At 32.1% G+C, this 17,424-nt stretch overlaps 1 protein-coding gene across 2 annotated transcripts; it reads left to right on the forward strand.

Moving 5' to 3' along the window:
- The first annotated feature begins 1,951 nt into the window (after positions 1 to 1,951).
- LOC141683826 (exocyst complex component SEC6) lies at positions 1,952 to 16,889 on the forward strand. 2 transcript variants are annotated; one of them, XM_074488590.1, is made up of 26 exons: positions 1,952 to 2,065; positions 2,327 to 2,467; positions 2,682 to 2,720; positions 2,866 to 2,954; positions 3,110 to 3,200; positions 3,531 to 3,620; positions 3,722 to 3,801; positions 4,350 to 4,442; positions 5,348 to 5,374; positions 5,619 to 5,726; positions 5,877 to 6,009; positions 6,108 to 6,152; positions 6,569 to 6,624; positions 7,086 to 7,194; positions 8,613 to 8,753; positions 8,945 to 9,124; positions 9,914 to 9,997; positions 10,302 to 10,388; positions 12,273 to 12,317; positions 13,953 to 14,031; positions 14,575 to 14,644; positions 14,746 to 14,833; positions 14,918 to 15,007; positions 15,163 to 15,279; positions 16,299 to 16,361; positions 16,497 to 16,889. In XM_074488590.1, the coding sequence occupies exons 2-26, from the start codon at positions 2,339 to 2,341 to the stop codon at positions 16,629 to 16,631; spliced, it is 2,268 nt and encodes a 755-aa protein (XP_074344691.1). In that variant the 5' UTR covers positions 1,952 to 2,065; positions 2,327 to 2,338; the 3' UTR covers positions 16,632 to 16,889. The 2 variants fall into 2 exon arrangements, with proteins under 2 accessions (XP_074344691.1, XP_074344692.1); XM_074488591.1 differs by lacking the exon at positions 1,952 to 2,065 and having other exon boundaries at positions 2,371 to 2,467; positions 2,859 to 2,954.
- The last annotated feature ends 535 nt before the right edge of the window (positions 16,890 to 17,424 follow it).

The following is a 17,424-nucleotide window of genomic DNA, read 5'->3' on the forward strand; positions in this document are numbered from 1 at the left end:
TCGAGTATCTCGAAATAGTACTTGATATAAAACTCGAAATTTTAAATGACTGGTAACTTTTATTTAGTATGAATTTAACGTATAATATTTTATAAATGATATGTAATATAATTAATTATTATTTTATTTTTTGGTAGCCTTTTACAATCATTTTAACATTAAAAATACTTAAAAAATGTATTTATTTGTTACAAACTAGTACCCACTTACGAGTTTTTTTTGGAACATTATTCTTATTTTTCAAATTTTTTCTTCTAAAAACGAGTTTTTTCAGAGTAATCTGAGTTTTGCCCGAATTTGACCCGAGTCATAATAAAAAAACCGAGTTATGACCAAGTACGCCAAAACTGGATCGGAAATACCTCCGAGTCTGAGTACTCGTCTGAGTACTCCCAAGTTTTAGAACAATGCTTCTTATCGACAAGTGAGGAAACTGAGTATTTGAGTATTTGGGGTTTGCGCGTAGGATGGCAAGAATAGTTGAACAAACAAATTAAATTAGGGCTCTAATTCGGGTCGAACGAGCCGAGTTTCGAGCCGAGTATAGTTTAATCGAGTTTACCTTACTCGTTTAATTAATTGAATCTAAATATATGCCTGAAATCGATTTTTTTAATTACACGAGTCGAGTCGAGCAGACTCGTTCAACTAAATGAGCCGGTTTTAACCAGTTAGGCAAGTCGGCTCCTTTAATTTTAAACTTAATTGAGTATAAAACTCTAACAAAATTCGGCTCATTTATTTTCACTAGTCAAGTTAGATCGTTTAATACAATGAGCCAAAATCTATGCCCAGCCTCAGCACGGTTAACTAATTGACTTAAATCGAATTCACTTAAACGAGTTCGAGTCGGGTTCAACTCGAATTACAGCTCTACGTAAAGTGTGCGACAATGCGAGAAACATGAACCGATTGTATTAGGTTAAGATTACGGGTGGCGTGACACATGTCCTTGAAAATATATGGCAAAGTGTAAAGTTGATGTTGAAAATATTTTAGTAGATTTTGTTACTAATTAATTTTTTCTAAAATAAACTATCACAGCAGATTTATATTTATAATAATTTTTGATTCTATATTTTATTTAGAAAAATATCTTTTAAGTCAAATAATGTATAGATATAAACAAAGATTCGATTTTGAGTTTTCGCATGTGTCTCAAAATTGTTTGCCCCGACCTGATCTAGATTTTTTTAAAATTATAAGTAATACATTTTGGTGTTAAACCCGTTCAATTTGACTCAATTTAACTTTCAAGATTTCATTTTATGCATTTAATAAGGAAATGTCAAAAAAACAATTCATTTATTGTTTTTTTCCTCAAATGGTGATCGTCAAATGTCTAGTTACTAACTTTCCGGATAATAACATGAAATTTGCGTACAGATATCCTACAAATCAAAAACCAGTCAAATCGTACAATGCATTATTTGATTAAAAATTTAGATATTTTTATTGTATGTCAAAAACAAATTTTATTTATTAAATTATATGTATAACTTTTTTTATCGGGAAATTATATGAAAAACTCAGAACTTAAAATTTATATATTTTCATATATGTCCTCTTTCAATAATTCAATTTCTAAAAGTTAATATTTATCAACAATATCTTTTATATATGAAATTTAATATTTTTCTTCCATATCTACGGGAAGGTTCGATCACCTTTTTTGAAAATAAAATGTTGAATGAGAGTTATGCGATGTACTCTTATTTTATATAAGATGAGAGCTAAAATAAAATTAACCATCCATCTAAATAATGGCGAAAGAGAGTTATGCTAACTGTTTTTACTTTGTAGATGATGAGAGATAAAATATAATTTAATAAATTCGGATTGTTAATAATTTTACCCATTCAAAAATAAAATAAAATTAAGTGTACGTATCCGTAATAAAAATAAAATTTATTTATTTATCTAAAATTAGTAAAAAACATTAATGACCGTACCTTGAGTTAAAATGGGCACAAATACATGTCTGAAGCTGCATCTCCGTGTTGACGCGGTGCTTCTCTAAATCTCTGGCGACTCTTCCGTTAAGATCTCTCTACACATATCGGTTGTAAGTAACTCTATTTATTCTCTAATTCACCACTTAATTGTCCAAATATTCATCACAATTTTTTCATTTTTCATTTAATAAATGAACTAAACACTCAACAGTGTTCTGCATCACTAATATATACTTACACATATACACACACATAATTATAATCAACATTAGGAACAGTCATTTTTTGCCCTAATTTGCTGCAATTGTGTTGAATTGTGAGTAGAAATTGCTTACGAAGTTCTTGTATGTATAATTTGTGATTGTTTGTAGCTTTAAGTGAAGATGATGGTTGAAGATCTAGCTATTGAAGCTAAAGAAGCAGCAGTTCGCGAGGTTGCGAAGCTGTTGACTCTTCCCGAGCTTTTACAGTCGATTGCGTCGATTAAGGCTGATTACATTACTCGTCAGCAGGTAACACTTGTTTGTTTTGTTGATTCACTAGGTTATGTTTGCAATATGTTTCGATTTATGTTTATTAGTTGTGAGGTGTGTAAGGTGAAACATTGCAGTAGAATCACGGAATTAAAGTTTTGAATATATAGATATCACGGATAGTTCATGTATAATTATCAGCATGTGCTATTAGATATGTAAATGCTGAAATATTTATGTTATTCTGTATTAGGCAAATGATGCACAACTGAGCACAATGGTTGCTGAACAGGTACGCGTTCAAACATATCGATTTCCAAATATTGTAGTTGTATCTTAGTGTACTACGTGCATTCATTATTACTGTGTAATTTTCTATGTTATGCCTGTTTATTTTAGTTTTCTTATTAATATAGTATTTTTTTGTAAGGTTTTAGGTTGAACAAGCACAAGCAGGTCTAGAATCACTTGCTTCGTCTCAAAAGACAGTAAACCAGCTGCGTGAGAATTTTGTATCTATTGAGGAGTATGTACTTGAATTTTGAAGTGACGTTTATTACTATGATACTGTGACTTTTAAATAGACCGACAGTTGGCAATCTTAGTCATGACATTGTTTCCTTTGTGTCTCTGAGCGTGTGTATTATTCGATGCTGATTAAAGAGCTTTGTTTTTTAACAGTCTTTGTCAGGAATGCCAAACATTAATAGAAAATCATGATCAAATAAAGCTGCTCAGCAACGCCCGGAATAACTTGAACACAACGTTGAAGGTCTGATGTTACCGTTTTATATTTAGAATTCTATTTAATTGTTTGACTAGAGAAACGATAAAAAAGTTGCTATGGAATTTTCAGAGTAGTTGAGATGTAGACTATATTCTTCCGCCTGAGGAAAGTGAAAACTAAAAAGCTTACTTAGCAATGTATTTATATTATTTTTGCTGCCTAGGGTTTTCTAGGCATGATAACGCTTTTATTTTCATTTGTGTATCTACTGGACTACTTTAAATTTATCTGTTACTAATATGATCTTTCTATCCACTTTTAACATATTATAAATGTCCAAGCACAAAAGTAGTAATAATGTGTTGCTTTTTGCAGGACGTGGAGGGAATGATGTCAATATCTGTTGAAGCTGCCGAGGCACGTGATTCATTGAGTGATGACAAAGAACTAATCAGTACTTATGAGGTAGAGCTATGATATTGCATTTTATTTTCTAGGTGGCTAATTAAAGTGCTACGCTATGCCATAATGTTTCATACCTTATTAATATGTTGGTTTGGGCTCAGAGACTTACCGCTCTTGATGGAAAGCGGAGGTTTGCATTGGCTGCAGCATCATCTCACAAAGAAGAGGTTGGAAAGCTAAGGTCTGGATATTGTAGTGCCCCTTGCTTCAAATGTATTGTAAAGTTCATTAGAAGCTGCTGGTTCCTCTGTGATCTTGATAACGATTTCTTGTAATTGTGCATTTATCTTCTGCTTCACTGTTTATTAAGTTCAGAATACGTTCATTCGCCTAGCAGTCTGAATAGTAAAATAGAAAAATTCTTTTTATTATTTGATGCCTACTGTGCACTTTGAAGATTGTAATAGTAATACCTATCAGCCATACATCGCGAAGCACAAATTACACTTTTGATTCTAATGCTGATTTTTTGTTGGAGTATCTTGGTCCTGACGAGACTACGAAGTGTTATATTGTCTCTAATACCATGCAAAAACCTCTCTAATATGGAACCCAAAAACTGTGAACTACTGAACTCTATAAATTCAGTTTATAGAATGACTGCCATAATGGCAAACTTTCATAGTCACAGATTTGTTATATTGATGATATTGTGGCAATTTATCTTATGCTTGCAATTTTATACCTGCAGTGTTCTGATTGTGATTTTTATATTTTCTTCATCTGCAGAGAGTATTTTGAAGATGTAGATCGCACCTGGGAAACATTTGACAAGAAATTGTGGGGACATATATACGACTTCTTTAAACTTGCTAAAGAAAGGTATCACATTGTTAGTTTGGTTTATTTTCTTTTTTAGCTATAGACTTTGTTGAATTTGTTAATTCTTGTGTATCATAGAAGGAAATCCATTTACAATGGCTGAGGGGCATACCAGAGAGCTGAATGAATTTAGAGTATATGCCTCACGTAGAAAGAGCAATGTAAAATAAAAAGAGACAAGATTCAACTGTCTAGGAATGCCAAAATAAATAGATTTTGAGACAACTAGCAAAATTATAATAATTCCGGACATGTTTGAAGATCTAAATAGTATGCACAGTCTCTGCTTTATTAGATTGGGCAAAGTGTAGCAAGAACTTCAGGTGAAAGCTGTTCCTTGGTTCAATAAAAATAACATGCTTAAAATTATTAAGTATCTCAGTTATTACAACCTGTTATAATATTGGTCACCCACTTAAATACATGATTTATCATCATATATCCCATATTATGTTTAAACTGAAATTTTGTTGGCAAATTCCCATCATGTTTATGAATTTGATTAATTGTGAGGAAGGGTATCCTAGAGTAGTTTTCTTTATCACCTAAATACATATCGAGATTTTATGATGTTGTCTATTTTAGAGACAATTTAAAAGAAAGCATTTGGATCAAATTGGAGAGTGTTTTAATGTTCCATTTGATGGTGTCAGACTTCTTAAAAGTTACCTGGTTTAGTTACTGTAGAAGTCATCATAATACTAAGTTTGCAAATTAAATGCATGATATATAAATAGATCAATAAGCAGTAGATTAATGATTGATTTTCGGTTTAAGGAGACATATTTGTTCCTTCTTATGTGGACTGACTAAAGGTGTTTAGTTGATCTTAACCATTTTTTTAATAATACTCGGTATAGATGCACCTGACACCTCTTTTTTCTTATGAATATTTTTTTTTGCAGTCCACAGACACTTGTTCGTGCCCTGAGGTATGTGCGGCTTTTTGTTAATTGGTAGTAGTTATTCAAATTTGTCAATTATATAAATTGAAGACACTCTTTGAGAATCAAGAAGTTACCTTGTGCATTACACTCACTCAAAAGAGTCAGAAACACTGTATACCTAATAATAAAAATGTATTGTCAAACCTTGAGAAGAAACATGTGTACCTTGAGATGCCTTGCATGGCTGAACACTGTTGTAACAGTTGTTGTCCTCACTTTTCTATTACAGGGTGGTTGAAATGCAGGAAATCCTCGATCAACAGCTTGCTGAGGAAGCAGCCGAAGCTGTAGGAGGTGGTGCAATGGCATCAGTTGCTAATCCTCGTAGAACTCCCAAGTACATAACCTCCGCCATATACATATAACTCTTACAGATTATTACCTTGATTGAACTATCCCCTATCGTATGTATATGCCATTCTGTCCTTTTTTTGAATTGAATTTAAATGTTCTAGATATTAATGATAGTTTGTCCTTCTAACTACAGAACTACTACCACTGTACCTTTGAAAAATTCTAGTCAGACCAAGGTGAAGGTTCAGGGAAAGGGCTACAAGGATAAATGTTATGAGCACATACGAATGTCTGTTGAAGCACGGTTTAACACACTTTTAACTGAGGTAGGCTTTTTTACTGTTTCACCATCAGATTTTTAACTTATATAAGAATTGTTACAGCTTAAACTAGAATCATCTGCTAACTTCAAAGTTTGTATCAGCTTGGGTCCGAAGATCTTAAAGAAGCTATAGAGGAGGCTCGATCGGTATGCAAATTAATTTAGCACCTTGTTATTAAATTTTCTGATGCACATTAGTAGTCAATATTTACTAAAAAGTTTGTAGAATAAATAAAAGGCTAGTTAGAATTAAATGAACAAGTGACTAAAAGTTGTCTTGCTAAATTCATTTTCACTATATTAAACATCACATTTAATACATTAGATTTTAAAGTTCAACAGGACAGGGTTAAATCAAATTTCAAATAAAAAGTGTTATGAAACATTTGTAGGCTGGTGAAAAATTATCTAATTGTTGCTTAAAATTACACGAGAGTAAATTCAGTGCGTGTGGACTGCATTATGTGCTCCATGATGTCAATTTTCGTCTTAGTACAACTTTCTGCCTGTCATATTCATCTTTATTTCCACCTAATTTCATCTCTATTTCCACCTAATTTCAGATTGGCGAAGAGCTTGGAGTTATATATGATTATGTGGCTCCATGTTTTCCTCCAAGGTTTGATTTGTGCTTCTGTCCTGTAAACTTCGTTTTCTTTACTAAATAATCCAAGCTAACTGGTTCAAGTCCTCGTTGATCATTTCCTTTTTGAATATCTTTTAGCAGTCTGTAGCTAACTGGTTTAAGTTCTTGTTGATGGGATATCTATGTCAGATTCAGTTCATCACTTAAGTTATATATCTGCAAGATTTATATGATGTTGAGCCTTTTTTAAGATAATCGTAAATGAAATTAATATGCTGTCATAATAATTTTAAAACAGTTGGTATTCTGATAAGACAACTATTAAACATTATGTACTAGTTAAAAAATGAAAATAAGTTAATTTTGAAGTCTTAGGAACTTGGCATACACTAACAAAGCCTTATCCGTAGAGCCGTCCTTCGTTGATCTTTGTTTTTATTTATCTGTGAGTTGCAAATCTGATTACTGACATGGATTCTTCATGCAAAATTCAGATATGAAATATTTCAGCTCATGGTAAATCTGTATACTGAGAGATTTATACAGTGGTTGAGACTGCTCAGTGACAGAGCTAATGAACTGACAAATATTGAGATCTTGAAGGTATTAAATTCTTTTTTGTTCCTTATCACTAGAATTTTGAATTTTGATTCATAGAGATGCTAGCTTGTGGCTTTACACTTCGGTTAAAATTAGGGGAATATATATCCACGACTCCATGTATAATCATTAGCTTAGTTGCCCAGGCAAGAGGCTTGGAGTTCACGTTATAGATTTGACATTGTGGCTTGAAAATTGCATAATGAGCTAAAAGAGTTAAAATGGGGCCAGACTTGGTCATAGTTACTTTACCCAGGTGGTATGAATATATGAAATGCTAGATGTAGCAAACATACAATATTATTCCCATCCCCGCTCTCTCCCCCCCCCCTCTCGCTCTTGCTCCCTCGCCTCCACCCTCCCTCTCCCTCCCCCCTCTCCAGCTCTCCTATGCATAAAAATTATTATAATGGATGATACTCTGTCTCTAGGCTAAATGTCTGTAATGCCTTGATGCATTACTGCACATTTAAATTTAAATTTCGGACTATATGATTTTATACAAAATATTATAATTTAAATATTATTAACAGCTTTAAAAATTCTTTTACTGTACATTTAACAATTTAGTATGTAAATCAGTCTTAACAATCGTTTAACTAAAGAATGATGCAGGACATGGAATTAATAGGAGGAAACATTAAAAAGATAGATGTTGGTGGACAAACCGCAAAAATTTCAAGGTGATCAAACCGTATAATAACCACTACAGTGACTGCATCCAAGAATGGGACAAGATTAGAATTTGCATAGATAGCAATCCTATAGCAAGAGAAAAAAAATTCTCAGTAACAATAACTAAAAAAGATTAAATATCCTTAAAAAGACCCGAAAATTAGTAAATAAAGAACACAAATCATTTTCAAAACCATCTGAACAGATTGGTATATTTAAAGTCCTATATTAGAATACATTATAAGTGCATTCATAGACATGAGTGCCAATGTAAATTAATTGTCTGTAAAATTTTATAGTTTTTAAGTAGTTTATAGGACAAGGTGCCTAGTGTCTTTTTCAAGAAGAATTATGTTTTAGCTGGAATCCAGTTCTCCAAAATTTTCTAGCAACACCAGTCTCAAACTAGAGTATACAAATAGGTTTGAAAATGTATATAAAGGAGCTAGATTTATGTGAAATATGATTCTTGTCGGCTAAGTGTTGAAGGTCCCAACTCCCGTTTTTGTATGTTTGGTACCTTCATAGCATTTGTAAAAGGTTGGCACACGATCATCTATAAAAGAAAACAAGGTAAATGACAAATCTGAAGCAAATCAAATACATATGTTCCCTAGATCTGTCTCTCACTTTCTTGCGATTCTCAGTTTCTATTGTAGACTTTATTACTTATGCTGTGTATATTGTTAATGTAATTCTTTCTTGTTTAATATTAATTATAATTTCTATTATTGTACTTGCATCAGGTAACTGGTTGGGTTGTTGAGTACCAAGAAAATCTTATTGGTCTAGGTGTTGATGAATCATTAGCGCAAGTTTGTTCTGAAAGTGGCGCGATGGATCCCCTCATGAATGCTTATGTTGAAAGAATGCAAGCTACAACAAGGGTAAGGACATAGTTTCAGATTGTTCTTCATAATTTACTAAACATCGACCCTCAACCTCTCATAATGGGGTTGGGGGCATTACCGCTAGCCCCTAGGGCAAGAACCCCATATCCTTTTCATAGTTGTTGACATAAAAACTCAGATCCCATCTAGTTCTCGATGTTACTAATTTAGATCTCATTTGGTTGCAGAAATGGTATTTGAATATACTGGAGAATGATAGGGTACAGCCGCCAAAGAAGACGGATGATGGGAAATTATATACCCCAGCTGCTGTTGATTTATTCAGAATTCTGGGAGAGCAAGTACAAATTGTTCGGGAAAATAGCACTGATCTCATGTTGTACAGGATTGCTCTGGCTATTATCCAGGCAAGTTCAGCTTTGACTGCTCACTGTTTTATAAAGGAACAAGTTAGACCGCCTATTTTTTTACTGTTCATGACAGACGTGTATTAGTGTTTATTTTCCATTTTCTCAATCAAACTGTGATAGAGATTATCTCACTCTCTCTTTATCTCTAGTTTGTCTATCCACGAATCGCATGTACTTGGGTTCTGTTCTTTCTCGTTTTCATTTATCTGTAAATTTACAGTCTCTGAAAATCAATAAACACGAAGGTTTACCTTGCTGTTATAAGCGGTATTAACTCTCGAGAAGTGAAACCTATAACCTTGTCTTACATACAGTTATTTGATTTTAAACACTGCCAATCATTGACCTTTGCACCTGTGGTCCATCCTGTTCGTGTTGCATTATTTTTGTGTTCCAATCATGCTATAGGCAAGCAAGAAAAGTGAATTTATACTACATCAGTGTAATGCACATACATTCATTGTTTCAATATCACTCCACAATATTGGAAAATGTAAATAACAGTGTGGGGTGGACATCTTTGTCTCTTTGAGATCCTGATTTTCTACACCTGACTCCATAAATTTATTCATGTATTGTGTAGACGATTGTATATCATGTACACTGCCTGCTACCGCTAATGTCTCATCTCGTTAGGTCACAACAATAATCCAGTTCTATTTTACGCGTTCATATTTTTTTGTAATTGTTTAGAACTGTTAAGCATCAATTATAATTCTAGCCATGGTGTTGACTTGGTGACTAATATGCATGTTTATCGATTTGGTGGGTTCTTTTGATTTACAGGTGATGATTGATTTTCAAGCAGCTGAAAGGAAGAGGCTGGAGGAACCTGCTTCAGAAATCGGTTTAGAGCCTCTATGTGCTATGGTTAGTTGACTTGATATTAAATATTATTATACCTCCATTGTATAAAATGAGGGTCACTTCCCATATTTTTGCATATTAGTGATCATATAATATGCATGTTTTAGGAGTATTTAGTGATACCTTATGGCATGAAAATGAATTGATTATATCAGGCTTGTGGATTTTGTATTACTATCATTTGAAGCTGGACTGAAATTGTGGAACAAAAGCTAGTGATTTAAAACGAAATTCTTTTTTATGGAGATGAAAATATCATTTTGATTTCGTGAAATTTTCTTTTGCTAACATAATTTTATTAATACAGATCAACAACAATCTAAGGTGCTATGATCTTGCAATGGAACTAAGTTCTAGCACTATTGAAGCTCTTCCTCAGAACTATGCTGAGCAGGTACATCTCAACTTGAGACTGTAGTAATTGTTTACTTGTTCTTATCAATCCTCAAATCCTCATTGTTCCTTATTTGCTCATTACCTGTGGTGACTGATGTCACTTTTTAGATGGATTGATAACCTTTATACTGCTTATACATATCCTTCTTTGTATGTTTATAATTTTTCTCAAATTCTGTTAAACTACCTATAGGCATTTCTGTCCGGAATTTACCAGGGTTTTGTCAACTTAGGTTAGGTCCCTGATGGAGGGGTAACTATAAATTTCTGGTAGGTGCTTGTCTGTTATCGTTCAAAACAGATTTTAGTTGTGTTGTTTGTATGCTTGTCCCCGTGTCATTATACACCCAGAGAAATTTATTATTTCTGCTGCCTTCCCTAATTGCTTTTAAGCTTTCTGGGACTAGGTTTGGGACTGCCAGCCTGACACATCCAAAAACATTAACTCATAAACATATTATATATATCCATGCCAGTTTCATATCTTGAACTAGAAGGTAGTTGTTGGAAAGATGGTCCTCCATTATTATGATTTTATGGAATGAATCAACATATTAAAAGAGTTAATTGCACTTTGCAATCCCCACCTTTCATTTAAAATCAAAACAGTATACCTACTTTGCAAAATACAGTTTGCAACCCTTAACTTTCAATATCAACTACAACATGCATCCCTTGCGGTTATAAAATTGAAATTGAGATGTTAATATTAATAACTAAAATATCAAATTAATTAAAATATTTATTTTAATGCATTTTTTACATGAAAAAAATTATAGCTGTTTTTTATTAGTAATACTCTAAATTAATCGTAATGCTAAATACTTAAAATATATTTATTAATAAAATTATATGTTTATATATATAATCATAAAGTTTCTAAATATATCTATATTTTAAAATTTTAAAAATTATATTGAGTAATAAAATAATTGACATTAATATTATTTTTATAATTTGAAATTCTAAATTTTATTTTAATTTAAAAAAAATTAAAATCATTATTTAAATATTTTGCTGAATTTCAATTTTACCCTCCACAATATAAATATTTTTAACAAAATGGTTAAAGGGATGCATATTCAAAAGTATATAGTTTTGTTATTTAATGAAAGGTAGGGGTTGCAAAATGCAATTAACTCTTAAAAGAACTACTATATGAAAAATATAGTTTTGAGACTTTAAAGGACTGAGATCAGAATAGACTCCAAGGAGAGTTCATTGCATCTGCAAACCTCTTCTTTGTGCGCAGGAGTAGAGTACAATTTATTAAAAAAGAGAGACAACTAAAGCATGTTTACAAATATTGCTCTTTTAATCTGAATTTCCTAAACTTTTTATTATTATTAACGAATGGTAACTCTTGGCTTCATGGTTTAACTTAATCATTGTGTTATGTGTAAGTGCTAATCATCTATCTGGAAAGATAAAAGAGTAATTAGAACATTTTGAATTTGATATCATATAATAGTCTGTTTTTATTATGAGCTCATCACTTATCACTATCCTCTCCATTTCTAGTTTGAACTGCATACTCTAAACTCTAAACTTTATAGTTTTATAGTCTTTTTTGTTTACTTTTACCCTCTATTTACTAATAGCTTCTACCTCCCTTACATTTCTTTTTCACTGCTCGGCATGCATCTTAAGGCGTATATAAAATATAGTTCCATAACTTATTTTTTTTATTTTTTTTCTCAATAAAAATTTAAACATTGAATTTTTATTCAGAATATTTTTTGTTAAAAAAATAATTTATGAAACTATACTATATCTGAGTCTTAAAATGAGTGCCGAACCATCGCTCTCAAATGTAAAGAATTGAGAGGGTCGGAGGGAGTATAACATTTGTAGTCAAATGTGTTTGTATGTTTCTTTTCAGGTCAATTTTGAAGACACATGCAAAGGTTTTCTGGAGGTTGCAAAGGTACACAGTAAATTCACCTTATTGTTTGAAGTCTCTAGAAAACTGAATTTATTATTGTTCTTTGGCTCAGAAATAGTTTAAAATAAGCATGTGTACATATTTTAGGTGAATAAGAGTCCCGATATATAGGTTGAGTGTAGAGTTTGGCCTTTTTTTTGCTGGTCTGAACTTTTAATATGTAAGGGATCTTGTTATCAGGCTTTTTGACTAATAACTTGTATCCTATACTTTCTTTGAAGTTTCTTAATTTGCTTATATTAATTATTTGCCTAGTAATACTTTTATGTGGAAGTTCTTTTAGGGTATTAGTCAAGTGATATTAAGTGGTGGCTGTAGCGACCTTTTATTTATATAATATATGTATATATGTAAGAATATATGTATATAGGCTGCCACGAGATTATGTAATCAGATTAAGTAATGATATTTTTATTGATAAACTCATGCACACATATAACATATTAGGTGATATTTGAGAGATCACCCTCTCTCCACACACACGTTGATAAGTAGATGATATTCGAGAGATCACCCCACTCTTAACACAGACATTGATATCTAATTCATGCCTAACCCAACACGCAAACCTTTTCCTATTTATACTATACTAAATATTATCTGTCCCAACAAATCCTCTCTTTTAGATTTGGAACTGACACAATTCACAATTAACTCCACCAAATCGTCCGGAAATGTAAATTCAACATTTTCTTCATTTCCTTTAATCAAGAGCACTAAATATATTTGACTCAAGGGCCTAACAATGGCTTGCGAGAGTACGTTGTTTGCATAACGTAGTACTTTCTTTTTTCTTTTTCTTTTGTTATTTTTATTTGTGGTTTTCTTATGTTAATTTCTTAAAAGAAATTGTAGCTTCACTATTTAAACTAATCATAATTAGACACAGTAAATGGTCTTAATTGAGTTTAAAACTTTAGGGACCCCTTCTGAAGTACTTTTGGGTGGACTATACATTCATTTTTCAATACATATGCCAAAAACGATGACACATGTTTAGGCAGACCTATAATGTCTACATTTATTTAGTTTACATTTATTTAGTTTACACAAAGAGGTAAACATGCTACTTAACCGTGTACAAATTTATAATGTGTTCATCAGAAAAATAATTATCACTTGTTTCTACCTGGTAGGATTACCCTTGTTCAACTTGGCCACGTGAATTTCTGTTTTACAAGTAATGATATGTATGACCAATGCAAAAGAGATAGTATTGAATATAGCATTTTTTGTGTTCTAGTAAATGTAAATCAGGTATAAGAATTGACAATTAATTCCCATTATATAGGGGTATATTAAGGTGATAAAGTATAGAGAAGAAACCTAGCCAAATTTTTGGGTTAATTAGAATAGAGCTTATGTTTTTGTTATGTGGGAATGAGAGAGTAGTATGAAGGCACACTAATTTTCTATATAGTGGTTACTGAAGATGTCCCTGCCTAAGTGAAACTATTGTCTAGCATGGAGTGCAACATAATATTTTTTTATATCTCCCTAATGTCATATTTCTTATTGTGTACGTCGTTTTAAAATACTTTGACCTCCGTACACATGCATTAAGAAACATGGATCATATATTCATCACCATCATAACTAGTTCTTATGGGGTCGTAGGAAGCTGTGCATCAAACAGTCACTGTAATATTTGAAGACCCAGGAGTGCAGGAGTTGCTCGTGAAGCTGTATCTTAGAGGTAATATTAAATCGTAATTCTATTTTTGTGTGCACATATAGCTTTGTTGGATATTAAGTACCCTGAACTGGAATCTAATTTTGCCCTAATGGAGAAACTTGGCAGCTCATGGAACGGTTGTATGAACCATATCTAAAAAGTTCAAAGACTTTTGCTCGTTTTTTTTCTCGATTTTTAAATAATTGAACAATGAGCACTAATTTGTAAACCAGTGGACTAACTGGTTTACTTGGAGTTAGCTGAAATACTTAACAAGAAATTGGTATCTTCACATGACTGTCTAAACTTTGGTAATTATGCAATGTAGAACTTGATACATAGACTTTGTTTATTGAAATTGCCTATTTTAATCTCACTTCTTTGTCCTGTAAGTTACCTAAGACTAAACATTTTGATTTTTTTTTGTGGTTTAGGCTTATTCAAGTTGAGCATGTAGAAAGAATTTTAAAATCATTATAAAATCTAATTTATGTGTTTACCATATATTATTCTCTTTCCTTTAAAGAATGAATTGGTTGAACTTTGGGTGGTTACTGTTGACAGAATGGTCTGAAGGACAGGTTACTGAATACCTACTTGCAACATTTACTGATTACTTTGGAGATATCAAGATGTAAGCTTCCTGTCTGTAAACACTTTTATGCTTTCAGTCTATATGAATGTTCATTTATTTAAAAAAAATTATTTGTCATTTCATATTTTGTGTTAATATAGGTATATTGAAGAAAGGTCATTTAGAAGGTTTGTGGAATCATGCCTGGAGGAAACTGTGGTCATTTATGTGGACCATCTACTTACTCAGGTTTCTAAAAGAAGCTTTTTGAAATATGGCATATTGTCTTTGCATTGATATTTATTAAATGCCACAAATACACATGCCCTGTAGAAAAATTACATCAAAGAGGAAACCATTGAACGGATGAGGCTAGACGAGGAGGTTATCATGGATTTCTTTAGGGAATACATAAGCATATCTGTAAGTTCATTCACTGTGCTGTGTGTATTGTTAACTTTGTCTTTTAACTTGATAGATGGTCGGTCTCGTGCTTTATTCCTCATTATGATATTCTTATTATGCGTTTATGCCAACCACTCTGTGACTATCTCATATACTTTTTTTGGACTTCACAGAAAGTTGAAAACAGACTACGGATAATGAGCGACTTAAGGGATCTTGCTTCAGCTGAGAGTCCTGATTCTTTCACTCTTGTTTATACAAATATTCTGGAACATCAACCTGATTGTCCTGTAAGCTTTCTAGCCATGTTATTATAAGATCTCTATCTATAGCGGTCAAATTTAAGTAAACACATCTGCTCACTACAGTATGAACACACACTATGGGCCCATGGTCAAATTTAAGTAAATACATCTGCTCACTACAGTATGCACACACACTATGGGCCCGTTTGGGTAATCTTAAATAAAGGCATTTTTTTACTTAAAATGAATTAGTGTCATATAACTTATTAGTGATTTAGGTGTTTGGATGATTTTACTTATAAGTAGAAGTGTTTGGTAAATTATACAGTCTTTCTACCTTATTTGACCCTTTTACTATTTATGCTAAATTCAATGTACTTGGAAAAGGTACTTCCACATAATTTTCTTTCAATATTTTTCTTCATATATAAATATAAACTTTAAATTTTTATGCAAAACAAAAATTATGAAAAAATGTTATATACCGGTGTCGCGTGTAAAAAGTCAAAGGATCATATCATTTTGGATGGAAGTGGTAACTAATAAATTAATAAAAAAATGTACTAAAAATAGTTATTTAATACAATGTTTATAAATGATAACACAAATTTTGTAATTAAAATTATTAAAAGCAAAAAAGATAAGTAAAAAATATGATTGGAAAAGAAAAGGGGAAGATTAGAACCAAGCACCAGCAGAGAAAACCATTGCAGAATCTAAAGCCAATACTTTTTTGCAAAAAAGAAGTTACTAAGAAAAGGTTCTGATGAAGTTATTTAATAGCTGGAGGAGATGAGTTGGTTTAAAATGTACCCATCTCTTTACTTAAAACTCCACATAAGTACTATGCCAAACAGTGCCCATAAGTTCAAACCCATTATAGCGCAGATAAGCCCGCTCATCTGGTACCCCACACACACAGACAGTATAGTCTATACCTGATGATACTTTAAGGTGTATACAAGTATTATTATCTTTTTCTGAAACCTGCTGGAAATATTGGTCTGGATTATCTGCTCAATCTATGTTTGGTTAATAGTATCTTAACCTGCCTGATATTGCAGCCTGAAGTTGTCGAAAAAATTGTGGGTCTACGAGAAGGCATACCTCGGAAGGATGCAAAAGAGGTACTCATCTTCTTTTTATATGTTAATCCGGATACAAAAATCTATCTTGAAACTATGGTGTATCCAGTGGCAAGATATTTGTTGGTGGCATGGTTAGTTTACTTAATTGACATGCATTTCTTTTTCATTGAACAGGTTGTGCAAGAATGTAAAGAAATATATGACAATTCCCTGGTTGATGGGAATCCTCCGAAGGCAGGTTTTGTTTTTCCCAAGGTAAAATGTTTAGCAGTGTCCAAAGTATCGCTGTGGAGAAACTTCAAGGCATAAATTTCTGTTTCTGGCATATTAGATTAGTTGAGCCTGGGGATTTCCCAGGATGTGTTTATCCAACTTTGGTTTATGATGAAATCTAAAAAAATGGCAGTTCTTCTGGATATAAATAACCCATACAGAAATGGGTTTTTGTCTAACACTATTGTATTTATCATGACTTGTGATATGTAATTATGTATTTAATTAAGAGAAAAACAACTGTATCTATTCACACGCATCAACTTTAGCAGTTAATCTTTTTTTTTTTTTGAAGATGAGTTCTAGTGGAATTATAGCAGAAAGATTTTTTTTTCCTTGAAGAAAGATGTTTCCCCAACTTTGTTTGGGTTAAGAAGGTATTTTCCGAATTTTGTCATCAGGTTTCACTAAATTTAAAGAAAATATCTTTTTCCCCTCTGCTTGTAGAAAAAAAGTATATTTCTCTCTGAATAAAAAATTGTTTGAAAATTATTAGGATTTTTTTCTGAGTGGCCCATGAAAAAAGGAAAAGGTTATTCATATTGACCAAAATTTTACCGTTTTATCCTACTTTTTTTAGGGTACTCAAGTGTTGGAATTTTTCCATTTTTTTATTAATATTTTTTCTGAATCTTTCCCTAGAACAAATTTTATGTGATTTATTTTCTGAAATATTTCTTTCAAGTTACGAATAAACAAATATGGAATTGGGATTATGATTGCTAAGGTACACAGGGTAAGATAAACATGTTAGGAATATTCAATTCTTCTGCTTGTAAAATCGTAAAACCGAATAATACTGCATGCAAAATTGTTAACTCCTATATTG

Source organism: Apium graveolens, chromosome 9 (genome assembly GCF_009905375.1).
Source record: "Apium graveolens cultivar Ventura chromosome 9, ASM990537v1, whole genome shotgun sequence".
In the NCBI taxonomy this organism is placed as follows: Eukaryota; Viridiplantae; Streptophyta; class Magnoliopsida; order Apiales; family Apiaceae; genus Apium; species Apium graveolens.